This window comes from Gymnoscopelus braueri (genome assembly GCF_963280865.1).
Source record: "Gymnoscopelus braueri genome assembly, chromosome: 20".
NCBI classification, from domain to species: Eukaryota; Metazoa; Chordata; class Actinopteri; order Myctophiformes; family Myctophidae; genus Gymnoscopelus; species Gymnoscopelus braueri.
Window position 1 is genome coordinate 45,888,448 of NC_137622.1, and position 14,102 is coordinate 45,902,549.

At 40.6% G+C, this 14,102-nt stretch overlaps 2 protein-coding genes across 3 annotated transcripts in view; one reads left to right on the forward strand and one right to left on the reverse strand.

Annotated features, from left to right (window-relative positions):
- The window catches only part of LOC308075752 (uncharacterized protein), a 183,717-nt gene that overhangs the window by 45,369 nt on the left and 124,246 nt on the right, over nt 1-14,102 (forward strand). The window lies entirely within an intron of this gene.
- Nucleotides 7,837-13,868, reverse strand: LOC308075904 (NLR family CARD domain-containing protein 3-like). 2 transcript variants are annotated; one of them, XR_013932234.1, is made up of 5 exons: nt 13,755-13,868; nt 11,479-13,286; nt 11,095-11,175; nt 8,940-9,093; nt 7,837-8,904 (listed from the first exon to the last, which is right to left on the reverse strand). XR_013932234.1 is itself a non-coding variant. In XM_080415891.1 (4 exons), exons 2-4 carry the CDS (start codon nt 12,720-12,722, stop codon nt 9,081-9,083), a joined length of 1,338 nt encoding a protein of 445 aa, XP_080272017.1. In that variant the 5' UTR covers nt 12,723-13,286; nt 13,755-13,868; the 3' UTR covers nt 7,837-9,080. The 2 variants fall into 2 exon arrangements, 1 of the variants encoding a protein (XP_080272017.1); XM_080415891.1 differs by having other exon boundaries at nt 7,837-9,093.

The window sequence follows — 14,102 nt, forward strand, 5'->3', positions numbered from 1 at the left end:
GCTAAGTTTAGCCTTATCCGATTCCTCAAAAGAGAATTGAAGCAAGCCTACCTTAGTTACCATGGCAATTTAGCTGTGAAGTTAGCCTGGTCAGGAGCAGGCTAACAGCCAAGTTTACTTAATCCAGTGTCTTTGTTCTTCAGTTTTTCCACAGTTGATTCAACACATGTTTGTATATGGACTCATTTGAATGACCCTGCATTCAAATAAAATAAAATCAATATAATAAGATATAATCAATGTAATTATATTACTGAAATAGTGTGTGACCATGAATCATAATTGTTTCACAATAACTCATGTGATATGTCATTGTCACTCTGTTAACACTATAGTTCATATTGTTGTTAGATGTTTGATAATATATTACCATTTTTTTGTTATATTATAAAAAATGTCTAACACATACATACATATATATATATATATATATATATGTATATATATATATATATATATATATATATATATATATATATATATATATATATATACACATATACATATATATATATATATATATATACATATATTTAAATATATACATACATCATTAGTTACAGGTTTAAAGGAGCCTCTTTGTAAGTCAATAAGGAGCATATTTTAAATTATCAATTTCTAGTCAATGGAGAAATTATTTTTTATTTCTTGTCCACCTTTGGAGTTACATCATGATGGCAAGGTAACTACACAACCCAAATTTCTACCAAAGTGGTCTTGCAAATGTGGGGTTATTGCGTGTCTCGTCCCATCCCCCGTTCATCCCGTCGCAGTCAACCCCCCTGTCCCCCCCCCCCGTCCCGTCCCCGTCCCGTCCCGTCCCGTCCGTACGTCCTGTTGCCCGTCCGTCGCAAACACACACACACACACACACACACACACACACACACACACACACACACACACACACACACACACACACACACACACACACACACACTCACACACACTCTGTGTGTGCTTGCAATACTTTGCTCCCTGGATTTATTAATAACGGTCGCGTTTCCTTTTCTGTTGATAACATGTTTCACTTCCTCATATGCTTGCATGAGCTGCTGCTGTTCGGCCACAGAGAAAAACGCTGCTCGAGTTTTGTTCCCCGCTGCCATGATTGGTCAAGTTCAAGGAATCTGCGCTCGAGTTCATGGTCTTTTATAGAAATACGTCGTCGGCGAATCGCCGCCCATTCAGCCTGGCTTCATTATCCTGGCTGGACACAGCCTGGCTTGACATAGCCTAGCTCGACAAAGTTGCTCCTTTTCAGCCTGGCTTGGCGTCTGAGGAACGGAATAAACGAGGCTTTTCGGACCCGACTTTGTCAAGCCTGGATTTGGCTTAAGGCCAGGCTTTTTTAATTCACCTTTTGAGGAACAGGCCCCAGGTTGTGGGGACAGCTCTGTCTCCGGGTAGGTCAGTATTAATTACACCCATTCAAAGGTCTGATGAAACGTGATGATGTCCCATTCAGTGGACAGCATCCAAAACTGTCATATAAATGTCACAACAATGATAATTATGAGTTCATGCAACATGTTTATGTTGGAGGACTACTATAGTAATATTACTATTATCAAACCAACAAGGTAAAAATTATGTAGTTAAATCTATAATCTGCCATAAAATGTAGATAAAAAACGTTCTATGTTGTCTAAACTCTATGTTGTCTAAAATGCTGTGGGCCACAAAAGTGAAATATCACTTTAAGGCTAAAAGGTAACACAATAACACAAAAAAAGTCCTGGGGACTTGTTTCCATTGTGGTCCTATTTATTCAATTCATCAACATAGCATAAAAATAACACAATAATACATGTCATCAACCAATACAAAACACTATTATGTACAAAGGAGAAAAAGGGAAAACGGCAGCATTGAATGACTCCTCCTTTCTGTGGGAAATTACATTTATCTCTCCTTGTGGTCAAACAATCAATCAATCAAACAAACAAACAACTATTCATTTTTATGTTATTATTTTCATAGCACATTTCAACAAAGCAATTCAAAGTGTTTTATATAAAACATGAAGCATGAGACATTATGGTTCTCATTTATCAAACCTGCATAGACCAGAGAATGGGAGAACTACATACATACATAGTACTACATACATACATAGTACTACATACATACATAGTACTACATACATAGTACTATATACATACATAGTACTACATACATACATAGTGATTGATTGATTGATTGAAATTTTTATTAGGCAAAAGAATGTAAAACAACACAGTTACATTTATAATGCTTTTGTCTAAAAGGTCCGGCCAAAAAAGTCCTTGCGGACTTGTTTCCGTTGGGGTCCTTGAGTTAATTTCATAGACATATAGTAGCAACCAAACAGTTCAAAAATCAACATGAAAATACAGATAATACATAAAAAAATACCACTATGTACAAAAAAAGCATTTAAAAAATATATGTACAAAAAAAGGGGGGGGGAGCATGGAAAAATAAAAATTATATACACAAAAAGCATGAGGAAATACAAAATATGTACAAAAAGAGGAGGGGGGGGGGGTCGTCTGTCTACAGGGAAACTGGTACTAGCTCCTCTTTCGGCCTCCAGAAAGATGGGTTTTTAGGGCTGTTTTGAATGAGCCCAGCGAACTGCATTTTTTGAGGGATGGGGTTAGACTATTCCATTCCTTGGTGGCTGTGCTATAGAAGAAGAATTTGCCCATGTTTGTTTTATGGGTGGGTGGTACCAGATTGTTGTTTACGCTCCCTCTAGTTTCGTGGCTGTGGGTGTCACTAACTTTTTCGAGGTATTTATACAGATATGCGGGTATAGGGGGCATATCGGGCAAATCTGCATTTACAATTTTGAAGACCAGACCCATTTTTAGTTGTTTAACCCTGTCTTCCACCCTGAGCCAGCCTAGGCTGGCAAAGTGAGTGGGAGAGAGGTGGGTCATGGGCCCCAGTCCGAGAAGTAGTCGGATCAGTTTGTTTTGGGAGGTTTGAAGCTTAGTCTGCAGTGACACTGAGGTGTTGGAGTACCAAGAGGAGCTAGCATAGTCAAAAAGGGGCTGTATCAGGGCCACTGAGAGGGTCCTGAGGGCCTGAGGGTTGACAAAAGAGGAAACTCTGCCCATAAATCTGGTTCTCTGGTTTACTCCTTTGACCACCTTTGTTGCCATGCTTTCACCTGTCAGGTATTTGTCAAGAATACATCCCAAATAGGTAATCTCTTCTTTGCTAGTGATGATTGTGTCATCGACTTTGACCTTGAAGTCATTTACCTTCATTTTACTGAGGGAATGTCTGGTCCCAAATAGGATGGATTCAGTTTTCCCAAGGTGTAGAGACAGTTTGTTATCGGTAAGCCAGGTACGGATTTTTGAGAGTTCAGAGCTGAGAGCTTCCTCAACTTGCAACTTGTCCTCACCCGAGATCAGGAGTGCCGAGTCATCAGCGAACAGGAACAGTTTGCAGTTACAGGCAGCATTCATGTCGTTAATGTATAGAAGGAACAGTAACGGCCCTAGAATGCTGCCTTGAGGAACCCCGCAGCTCACCGGGAGGGATGAGGACATGGTTCCGTTGATGTCAACCACTTGTTCTCTACCCTCCAAGTAAGATCTCATCCAATTTAGTGATGTGCAATCAAAACCAATCGCCCTCAGCTTATCAAGTAGAATTGCGTGGTTTACAGTGTCAAACGCCTTTTGGAGGTCCAGCATGACCATGCCACAGTATTTGCCCGAGTCTACCTCACGTTTGATGTAGTCGGTCAAATATAGTAGGCATGTGTCAGTGGAGTGGGATGTTCTGAAGCCTGATTGGAATTCAAACAACAGTTTACGCTCGCTGAGGTAGCTGTTGATTTGTTCTTGGATTGATCGCTCTATAACCTTTGAGATGGAACAAAGGATGGAAACAGGCCTATAGTTGCCAGGATCTAGTTTGCTTCCTTTTTTAAATAGAGGGATTACTCTTGCCAACTTGAATTCTTGTGGGACGTGACACTGACTGATGGATAAGTTTGTAATGTGGGCTACTATGGGAGCAATGGAGACCGCTGCGTCTCTGAGGAATCTGGTGGGGATGTTGTCAAGGCCGGTGGCCTTGTTTGGCTGTAGGGCGAGGAGTTTGTTTTGCACATCCTCAGTCAATACAGGTTTGAAAAAGAAGGAATCTTTTTTAGCCCCTAGTTTCTCATAGTGAGCTTGAATGTGGTCTGAGCCATACAGACCTGAATGCTGAGGGATACATGTGATACATGTGATACATACTGTACATTCATCTCAATGCAACTGTCAACATTTACCAATCTGTCATCAATTTGATGTGAAAGTGGTCAACTGTCAAATCCATGTCAGGTCATATTTTAGTTATATTTCTGTCTGCGTTAAGTATGGGTTTGTGGTTTGTATGCAAATAGGTGTGTGTGAGGACATTGATATGATTGGTGGGGTGACTTTTACACATCAGAGAATTAGCTCTTTCTCATTGGCTTTCCATACTTTCTTGGCTGTATTCCACTTCTTCATGACTAAAACCTCAAGAGTGGGATATTTAGATTTAACAACACCCGCCCATTCTTAAGGGACCCGCATGCTATGATTGGCAGGATACGATCGTTTGATAAACCCCATGTGAGCTCTTTTAAGAGATGTGTCTGTCTGATAAATAACTACATTGTAATAGTAAACGTATTCCTGCGGTCGGATCTGTGCTGGTTTCTATATTAGACTGATACATGAGGGCCTAGTGCAAAACAAACACATGATAAAAATGATATTGAATACAATAAGGAGGAGGTGGAGAGGGTCTCGAGTTTTAAATTCCTCGGAGTCACCATCACAGAGGACTGACCTGGAGCCTCAATACCACAAATCTGGTCAAGAGGGCCCAGAAGCGCCTCTTTTTTCGGAGGATACTAAAACGCAACGGACTTGCACAGAACCTGCTCACTAACTTCTATCGCTCCACTATCGAGAGCATCCTGACCTACGGCTGCACAGTGTGGTATTCGAGCTGCTCCGATGTAGAGAGGAAAGATCTGCAACGTGTGGTTAAGACTGCACAGCGGATTATCGGTGCAGAACTGCCTCATCTGTGTAACGTTCACTCACGCTGTCTCCACAAGCGAGCCTCGAGAATTCTCGAGGACCCCACACACCCCAGCCACCACTTGTTTGAGACCCTGCCCTCGGGCAGACTGAAGGTGGTTAGAACCAGGACAAACAGGCTGTCCAACAGCTTTTTTCCAAGGGCTGTAAAAAGTCTGCTGGATTCTGACTCTCAATCACGCACGCGTACTCGCCGAATATGAACTAAAAATATGAACACACCATGGATTTTGTTTCCCTGATCATGATGATGCGTTGGTGTGTGCAATATGTGTACACATGATATGTTTTTCATTTATGGGGGCCTCCTTATTCTTTTCTCAATTATTTTATTCTTGTTTTATTTATTTTAAAATGACTGTGGGACTGACTGACCTGACTTGGACTTTGACCAAGGTTTTTTTTTATTGTTCCTTCAATGTTCAGTGCTCTTCTTTTAATACTGTTGTTGTCTGCAGAGGTACCAAACTATGTTTCGTTGTGTATGCAATGACAATAAAGCTATTATCTTATCTTATCAAATAAAACATACATTACAGTAAAACATTAATAAGAGAATAAAATGACAGTGCAGAAGAAATGATTCAAACCCTCAGTAGGGCGTCTGGTAGACACTCTGATCCCTGGTTTGATTCCAGAGCGGACTGTACAGTACAGTACAGAGTGGACAAACTGAATGTCCTCTCCTCTAAAACATCTCTGGACGTCTAAAACATCTCTGGAGACTAAACAGTCTATAAATCATCTCAACAGTGTAACAGACTGTCCAGAAAACTGCTGCCAGCCTACTGACCAGGTCCAGGACATCATGTCACATGACCTCATCCTGGTCTCCTTACACTGGCTCCCAGTTCATTATAGAATACATTAAGGTTCTATAATCACATACAGAACCTCCATGGTATATCTATATATTTATGGTTCTATAATCACATAGTCAGACATCTGTATATTTATGTGAGCAGCAGATCTCTGACATATCTGTATTGTGATTCCCTTTAACTCTTTAGAGTTAAATGGAAATTGTTTTATTCTCTTCTTTGATCTTTGATTGTTGTATTGATCTGCTCTTCTGCTCTTAAACTATGAATCACTGTGTGACTGTAAGGTTCTCTACCAATACATTTGACTTGCTTATCAATATAGAAAATAAATAAATACATAATAAAACCTGAGTAAAGTCAGATTAGGTGAAAAGGCTGACATGAAGCACACTGTCACCCTGCTAAGAAAACACTCAACAGGGTTCAAATGTCTTTTACAAAAAAGGGACGACAGGTTGAAAGTGGTTTAAGATTCATTTGAATTGAAATAGAAAAAGTGCTCCTCGGAGCACAGGTCAGGTCAGGTCTCCGCCAGGTCAGGTAGGTTATTCTGGCCTCCTGGTGGCGCTATAACAGATCAATGTGAAAAGGGTGGCATTTCTTCCTTGGCCTAGTGGGAATGTGCCTGCAAATTTTCTCGGAAATCGCAAGCTGCGTTCATGATTTGAGACATTTTGTTCAAAACGGACCAATCCTGCAAACTTTGGAACCTTAGCCAATCAGGATGGAATAAGAAATATCGGACATATCCGTCTTGATCACATGACTATAGAGATACTGGCCCTCATTTATCAACGGAGCGTAAAAAACTGCTTATATTTTTCCATATATTCGGCCGTACACCAACGTCGAAGTCACATTTATCAACGAATCCTACACAGCTGATCCGAGCGTACATTTGGACCCAGCCTTGATAAATCTCACGTCTGAAAACGAGCGTCATTTAAATAACACGCCCTTAAATATTCTCAAAACGCCCCGATTTTACGACATGAAGAAGAACCAGAATACGACCAAAGACATCAAAAGCCAATAAGAAAGAGTTTCCCCCGATCGCCTCGCCACACACGCACACGCACACGCCCCCCTCTCTCTCTCTCTCTCTCTCTCTCTCTCTCACACACACACACACACACACACGTCACACGCCTGCCCAGCTGTGTTTTTCATGTAATCCGTTCCGTAGCGGTACAATCTTTGTCACGTAGGCTTGTAGCCTACATGAATGACATTATGATACCAATCACATCGCCATGAATGGAATACGTTTGTATATTAATTTATTTAACCCATACCGTGCAGTGCGCGTTCAAGTTACACTAAAATAAAGCCGTCATGTAGGCTATTCCCATTTCCCAGTGAGAGTCGGACCGTCAGACGGGCGAGTCCCGTCCGCTCCGCATTAATGAGAGATAGCCTGGAGTCTCTGGAGAGAACATTAAAGGATGAAGGCTGGTGTGTGTTGGACCATGGTTTAAATGTCTGATCTCCCGGTGGCCATGAAAATATAACAGCAGCGCCGCTGGACCCGTCTAAACTCCCGAGCGCTCGTATATTTTGAAAATAGCAGATCTACAAGCTCACAACGCGCTGCCTTGTGAGCTTGTAGATCTGCTATTTTCAATGCAGCCAGATCTACAATCTTATCTGAATGACTGTTAAAGCAGTTTGTTTAAATTACTTTATAAAATGTTATATTTCCACAGGGATTATTTATTAGTGTAGATATACATTTAGGAGTGGATTATGTGTCCAGATGCCTGTCAGACAGTCTTACAATGCTGCTCCGCATGTCTAGGATGGAATAAACGGGCGCAGCCAACGTCAACAACTGGTCTCTACCAGACGTGAGTTCTCAGCCTACGGTAGGATGAAGCCCACGTCAGGACATATTGATAAATGCCGAAAGGTGCGGTGATCTCGCCGTACGCCCATTATTTGGGCTGCACCACGTTGATAAATGAGGGCCACTGTGTACCGATTTGAAAAAAATTGGGACAGAGGTTCTGAACTGGCATCCAGGGGGTGTGTGTGCACAGTTTCGCAGCGACCGGGCCAACGATGCCGGAGATTAGCTGCTCGCAGACAGATGGACACACGGATGGATGGACGGACGGATGGACGGACGGATGGACGGACGGGGGGTAAAACATACTCTCGCGCCATGCATTTCAGCCTGGCGGAGACAATTACATTCCTGCATCTTTTTTCCTTAAATTGCTATAGTGTCTGTATTCCTTTATGTTGTTCATCATACTGTATATCCACTAGATGGACATACATCCATACTGTAGGATTAAAGCACTGATGTACAGGATCTATAATGTTGAACTGTCTGAATGTGATCCTGAATTACTTTCAAATACAAGGACAGAATGTATCTGGATTGTCTAATTCTGGATCACAAAATGTAGGATTTAAATTGGGATCCAATCAGATTAAAGGGGATTAAAATAACTCCTGGGCAGTAGATGACATCACATGCACCTCATATAAAGTTAACACCACAATAAAAACATTAAAACAACTACAACCTCATCATGAACATTCTATCTGCTATCTATCTATGCTGAGACAGTCGATGCCTTTAAAAGCTGCTAAAAAACATTTCTTTCGCCAACATTTTGGTTTGTAATATTATTTATTTCTATGTATTGTTTTTGATGCTCTGTGTGTAACTTATTTTTTATTGTTGCTCTATTTTAATGTGATGTTCTTGTTTTACTTTATTGTATTTATTGTACAGCACCTTTTAACGTTTGAAAGGCACTTTATACATAAATGTACCACCTATCTGTAAGACTATACACTGGAATGAACCACTTTAAACCTGATATCCCTTATTTGGGCATGTCATTATAGTAGAAAATGATCAAAATAAGAAAAGAAAAAAGAACATAAAAACACTGGAAACATCTTGGTCTGAAAATGTACATTCATACAAATATAATGTTTAACCTAAATGTACATTCTGTACAAATACAATGTTTAACCTAAATGTATATTCTGTACAAATACAATGTTTAACCTAAACATGTATTCAAAGATAATTACTTCAGGTCATGAAGAAGAATCAACATCTTAGTAGAAAATGGCTTTTGGCTCCTGGAACTCAGGAGGTCATGGAGGTCGATTATCTTCTCCTGAGGGGTGGTCTTCAGACGTCACATTACTGCTGCCCCCTGGTTGATGAACAACAACACAACACAACACAACACAACACAACACAACACAACACAACACAACACAACACAACACAACACACAACAAAACACACAAGGTAAGGTAAAGTTAGAATAGATTAGATGAGATAAGTGATAAGTAGATTAGATAAGTAGGTGAAACATATGTCAGCATGTTTCTGAACATTATATGTTTTATAATATAAATCTAAATCACCCTCAGCTACTGTAATATTAGAAGGTGTTTGTATAGGACTATCTCAGTTTGTGGAATTTGATATTCTGTATTATGCTACATAGTATCCTATATAATATATAATATATAGTATCCTACTAGCTGTTGGTTCCTACTCGTTTCATAATCATTGGAATAATGTCAACAAGCAACAAATGGATGTCAATTATAAAGTTATCTTATAAATATAATGTTAGATTAGTTTCATTATGCTGTAGGACGTAGAGCACATGAACTAACGGTGTCAGTATGTGAGGCACTTAATGAGTAAAGGGCATAATCAAAAACTTAAACCTTATATACTCATTTCAACGGGGTGCCCCAGGGCTCTAAACTTGGTCTACACCTTTTTTCCCTCTACACCAAATCCACCTCTACAGCCGATCTACAAGCTCACAACACATCACAAACTTCATTGTATTTCTGCAATTTTCTGTGAATATTTGCCCCAGAAGGTAGTAACTCGCCCCTAGCCGCTAGGGTTCATGTGGTTAACTGATATAACAACAGCTTATAATCCCCCAAAACAAATTGCAGAAGTTTTTGTCGTGATTTTGACCTTTTGCTCAGCAGTAGTGATCTTAAAGTCCTGACAGTGAGACTTGCATGTTGTTTCCAGCAGATGACTGATAAGGAATGATCAAGGTTTTATAATTGGGGTTTTCGAGCCATGAGCTTGAAAACAAACAATGACTACGGCAATCATTTTCACACTTTTCCCCTCACTCTATTGTGCTAATGTTACGGCTGTTGACTCAGGAACAATGTAACCGTTATGTAACTTAAATGAATGTAATAATTATATCCTGCATATAAATAGTCTCTGAGCTCGTCACCCAATCAGGCCCAGCTGGTTACAGGTGACGGCACTCAGGCCAATCAGAGTCTTCTAGCCACAGAGGAGAAGGGAGAGGTGATTGGACAACCAGGACACTGCCCCCTGCTAGGGTTGGATGGCTCAGGGTTGAAGACAGAGTAGAGCAACTTGCTATGGGCCTGGTCTACAAGATTCAACACAACATTGGGATCCCCCTGTATTTGTCTAAATACTTCCAAAGCGTAAATGAAGTCCATGATCATAACACCAGAGGCAGCTCCACAAATCATGTTCAACCCAGATTTGGCTCAACAAAGGGAATGAACTCGTTCTCATGCTATTCATCAAAAATGTGGAATGTCCTACCAAAAGGAGTAAAGGAGTGTAAAACCCTACTCACTTTCAAAACTGCCCTAAAGAAACACCTTCAGGAGGCTGTAATTCCAAAATGGCTTCTGTCAAAGTCTGAACCTGTGGTGCTGGCGTGCCGTGTACAACACAGACACATTGGGTGGCGTGGCAGCGACCACTGTTGTTTGCCTAACCCAGAGCCATATAAGGAGAGTTGTGTCACCTCCGTTCACTTCATGGGGCCAGGTCTTCTACAGAGCCTTCTATTGGTCAATAGTGACAAAGCAGTAATAAGACTGTTGAATGAGACACTGTGCACTGAACTCACTGAGATGATCTGATCTATGTTTTTAATTGGACTTCCCATTACAGACACATTAAATACAAAATACAAATTGATTTAATTAAAAAAACAAAAACAACAACATTCGAATTGCACATCAGCATTCAAAGGTTATTAATTTTTATCACATTTGAAATCGTTCTGACCGCACTAACACACTGACCAGTGGCAGTGTCACACACACACACACACACACACACACACACACACACACACACACACACACACACACACACACACACAGGTTGATCTTACTTTGTGTGTGGAGACTCTGGTCTGTCAGTTCCCTCCTCCTCTCTCTCCACACGCTGACTCGTCTGTTGCTCTTCATTTAACCTACAGACAAGAACACAGGAAATGACACACACAGACACACACACACACACACACACACACACACACACACACACACACACACACACACACACACACACACACACACACACACACACAATTATGCCTGATTCACACTATCGTGCACTGAAAAATAGCTGATCTACAAGCCCACAACTTGTGGTCTTATTATTAATATCTTATTATTAATGAATGAAAGAAAGGAGTATATGAATGAATGGTGTCCCCTGCTCTAACATATTTGTGTTCACATACTGACCTAACTGTTTAAATTCACATACTAACCTAGCTGCTGTACTGTTCCAGACAGCTGGTCGCCCATCGTTTGATGTGTTGTATTTCTGCAGGTCCAACTCATCCAGAACCTCCTCTGACGTCAGCAGCATGGAGGCCAGAGCTGAACACTGTGACACTGATCTGTCCTCTGACTCCAGGTACTGTTGGATCTCCTGATGTACTGAGTGATCGTTCATCTCTGTCAAACAGTGGAGGATGTTGACACATCTGTCAGGAGAGATCTTGTGACCATTCATCTCCTTCAGGTTGTTGATGGCTCTCTGGATCTCCTCTGGACTGTTCTCTGTCTGACCCAGCAGGCCTCCTAACAGACTCTGGTTGGACTCCAGTGAGAGACCATGAAGGAAGCGGACAAAGAGGTCCAGGTGACCACTCTCACTCTGCAGGTTTTTTTTCATAGCAGCCTTCAGGAAGTCAGACAGGGAACTGTCACTGTTGTAATCATCATCTTCCAGGAATGTCTTCAGGACCTCCATGTTCCTCTGTGTGAAACAGTGGAACAGGTAGACTGCAGCCAGAAACTCCTGGATGCTCAGATGAAGAAAACAGTAGACAGTATGGAGGAAGAACACATCGACTTCTTTGAAGAACGTTGTGCACAAGCCTGAGTACAGCGAGACGTTGTTCACATCAAGACCACTCTCTTCCAGGTCTTTCTGGTAGAAAATGATGTTGCCTTTGTCCAGTTGGTCAAACGCCAGTCTACCCAGCTTCAGAAGAAGTTCTCCTGCATCCTTTATGAGCTTCTCTTTGTCTTCCTCATCTACTGCAGGATTCTTCATCTTCTCCCGCTGGATCTCACCCATCAGGAAGTAGCAGAAAATCTCAGCCAGGGTTTTGGGCAGTTTGACTGTCATCCCCATGTTCTGCACAACAGTAGCAAGGATCCAACAGAAGACTGGGATTTCACACATGGTGTGGAGGATCACTGATTCCTTGATGTGTGAGTAGATCGAGCTGGCCTGGTTCTCATCATAGAACGTCTTCATGAAGAACGCCTTCTTCTGTTCATCTCTGATGAACCCTCGTACTTCTGTCATCCTGTTAACAAACTCCTTAGGGATCTGATTGGCTGCTGCAGGTCGTGAGGTTATCCAGATCTGAGCAGAGGGGAGCAGTTCCCCTTTGATGAGGTTTACAAGAAGAACGTCCACTGGGTAAGATTTGGAAACATTTATGGTGCTAAAATTTGTATTGAAATCGAGCTGGATTTTTTTTCTCATCATAACCATCCATAACAAACATGACTTTGAAGGGGCTGTTGTTGTAGTCTCCTGGCGTCTGCAATTCGTTGAAGATGTAATTAAGAACGTCTTCCTCAATAAATCTGGTTTCCTTGATGCATGTGTGAATTAGCTTTGCCAAACTAAACTTTTGTCCTTTGAGCAGATTTAACTGGCGGAACTTGAGCGGGAAAATGAGGTGTGGATCTTGGGGAAAACATTTCTTGGCCCAGTCAAACATAAATTTTTGTACGAGGAACGTTTTGCCAATTCCTGCACAGCCAACGGTCAGCACTGTTCTTTTGTTTCTTCCAGAAGGGTCTTTGAACATTTCACTGAGTTGGATTTCTTTTTCCTCTCCTGCCTTCTTCATCTCCATCTGTCTGACCTCATGATGTCTGTGGATGTCTGTGACATTGATGTCTACATTGTAGAGCGGGATGAAGATGTTTTCAAACATGATCTCAGGCTGTGTGCCCAGTTTTACATTCAGATATGTATTGTCCATGTTGTGTTGAAGCTTGTCTTCATAGTCAGTAATATGAAGATACCCTGATGTTCTCTCCAACAGACCTGTAGTGAACAAAGCAATTCTATGTTTAACAGCCTTGTCTTATACTAATATAGATATATTATCATTATAGATACATAGATGTATGATTTATACTAATATAGATATATTATCATTATAGATACATAGATGTATGATTTATACTAATATAGATATATTATCATTATAGATACATAGATGTATGATTTATACTAATATAGATATATTATCATTATAGATACATAGATGTATGATGTATATTAATATAGATGTATTATCATTTTAGATATATAGATGTATGATTTATGTTAATATAGATGTATTATCATTATAGATATATAGAATGATGGATTTATCTAAATATAGATTTGTTATCATTATAGATACATAGAATGATGGATTTATCTGAATATTGATTTGTTATCATTATAGATACATAGCTTGACATAGATTTAAAAATGTATAAGTTAACACATTATTTGTAGTCTTACTAGTTATCTTCTGCTTCCAGTGTAAATACAGCAGTACTGCTGCCACCAAGATGCTGATGGTCACAGGAATAACAATCACTATGCTTCCTCTGCCTGGTGGAGCTCTCTTTGTAGGAATGTCACTCTCTGAAAGACATGATGCAAGTTGGTAACACTTTCTATGAAGCCCATGTTTATAATGCATCATAAACATATTAATAATGCATCATAATCTGCTTATGACACTGCGTTCACACTGGCAGCTACAAAATATACAAAGATAAAAAGCAACACAGCATATCAGTCGCTGTGGAAGTGTTTATCAACACACTTGTTGACGTCGTCAAGCATGCGTCCGCCAAACAAGTA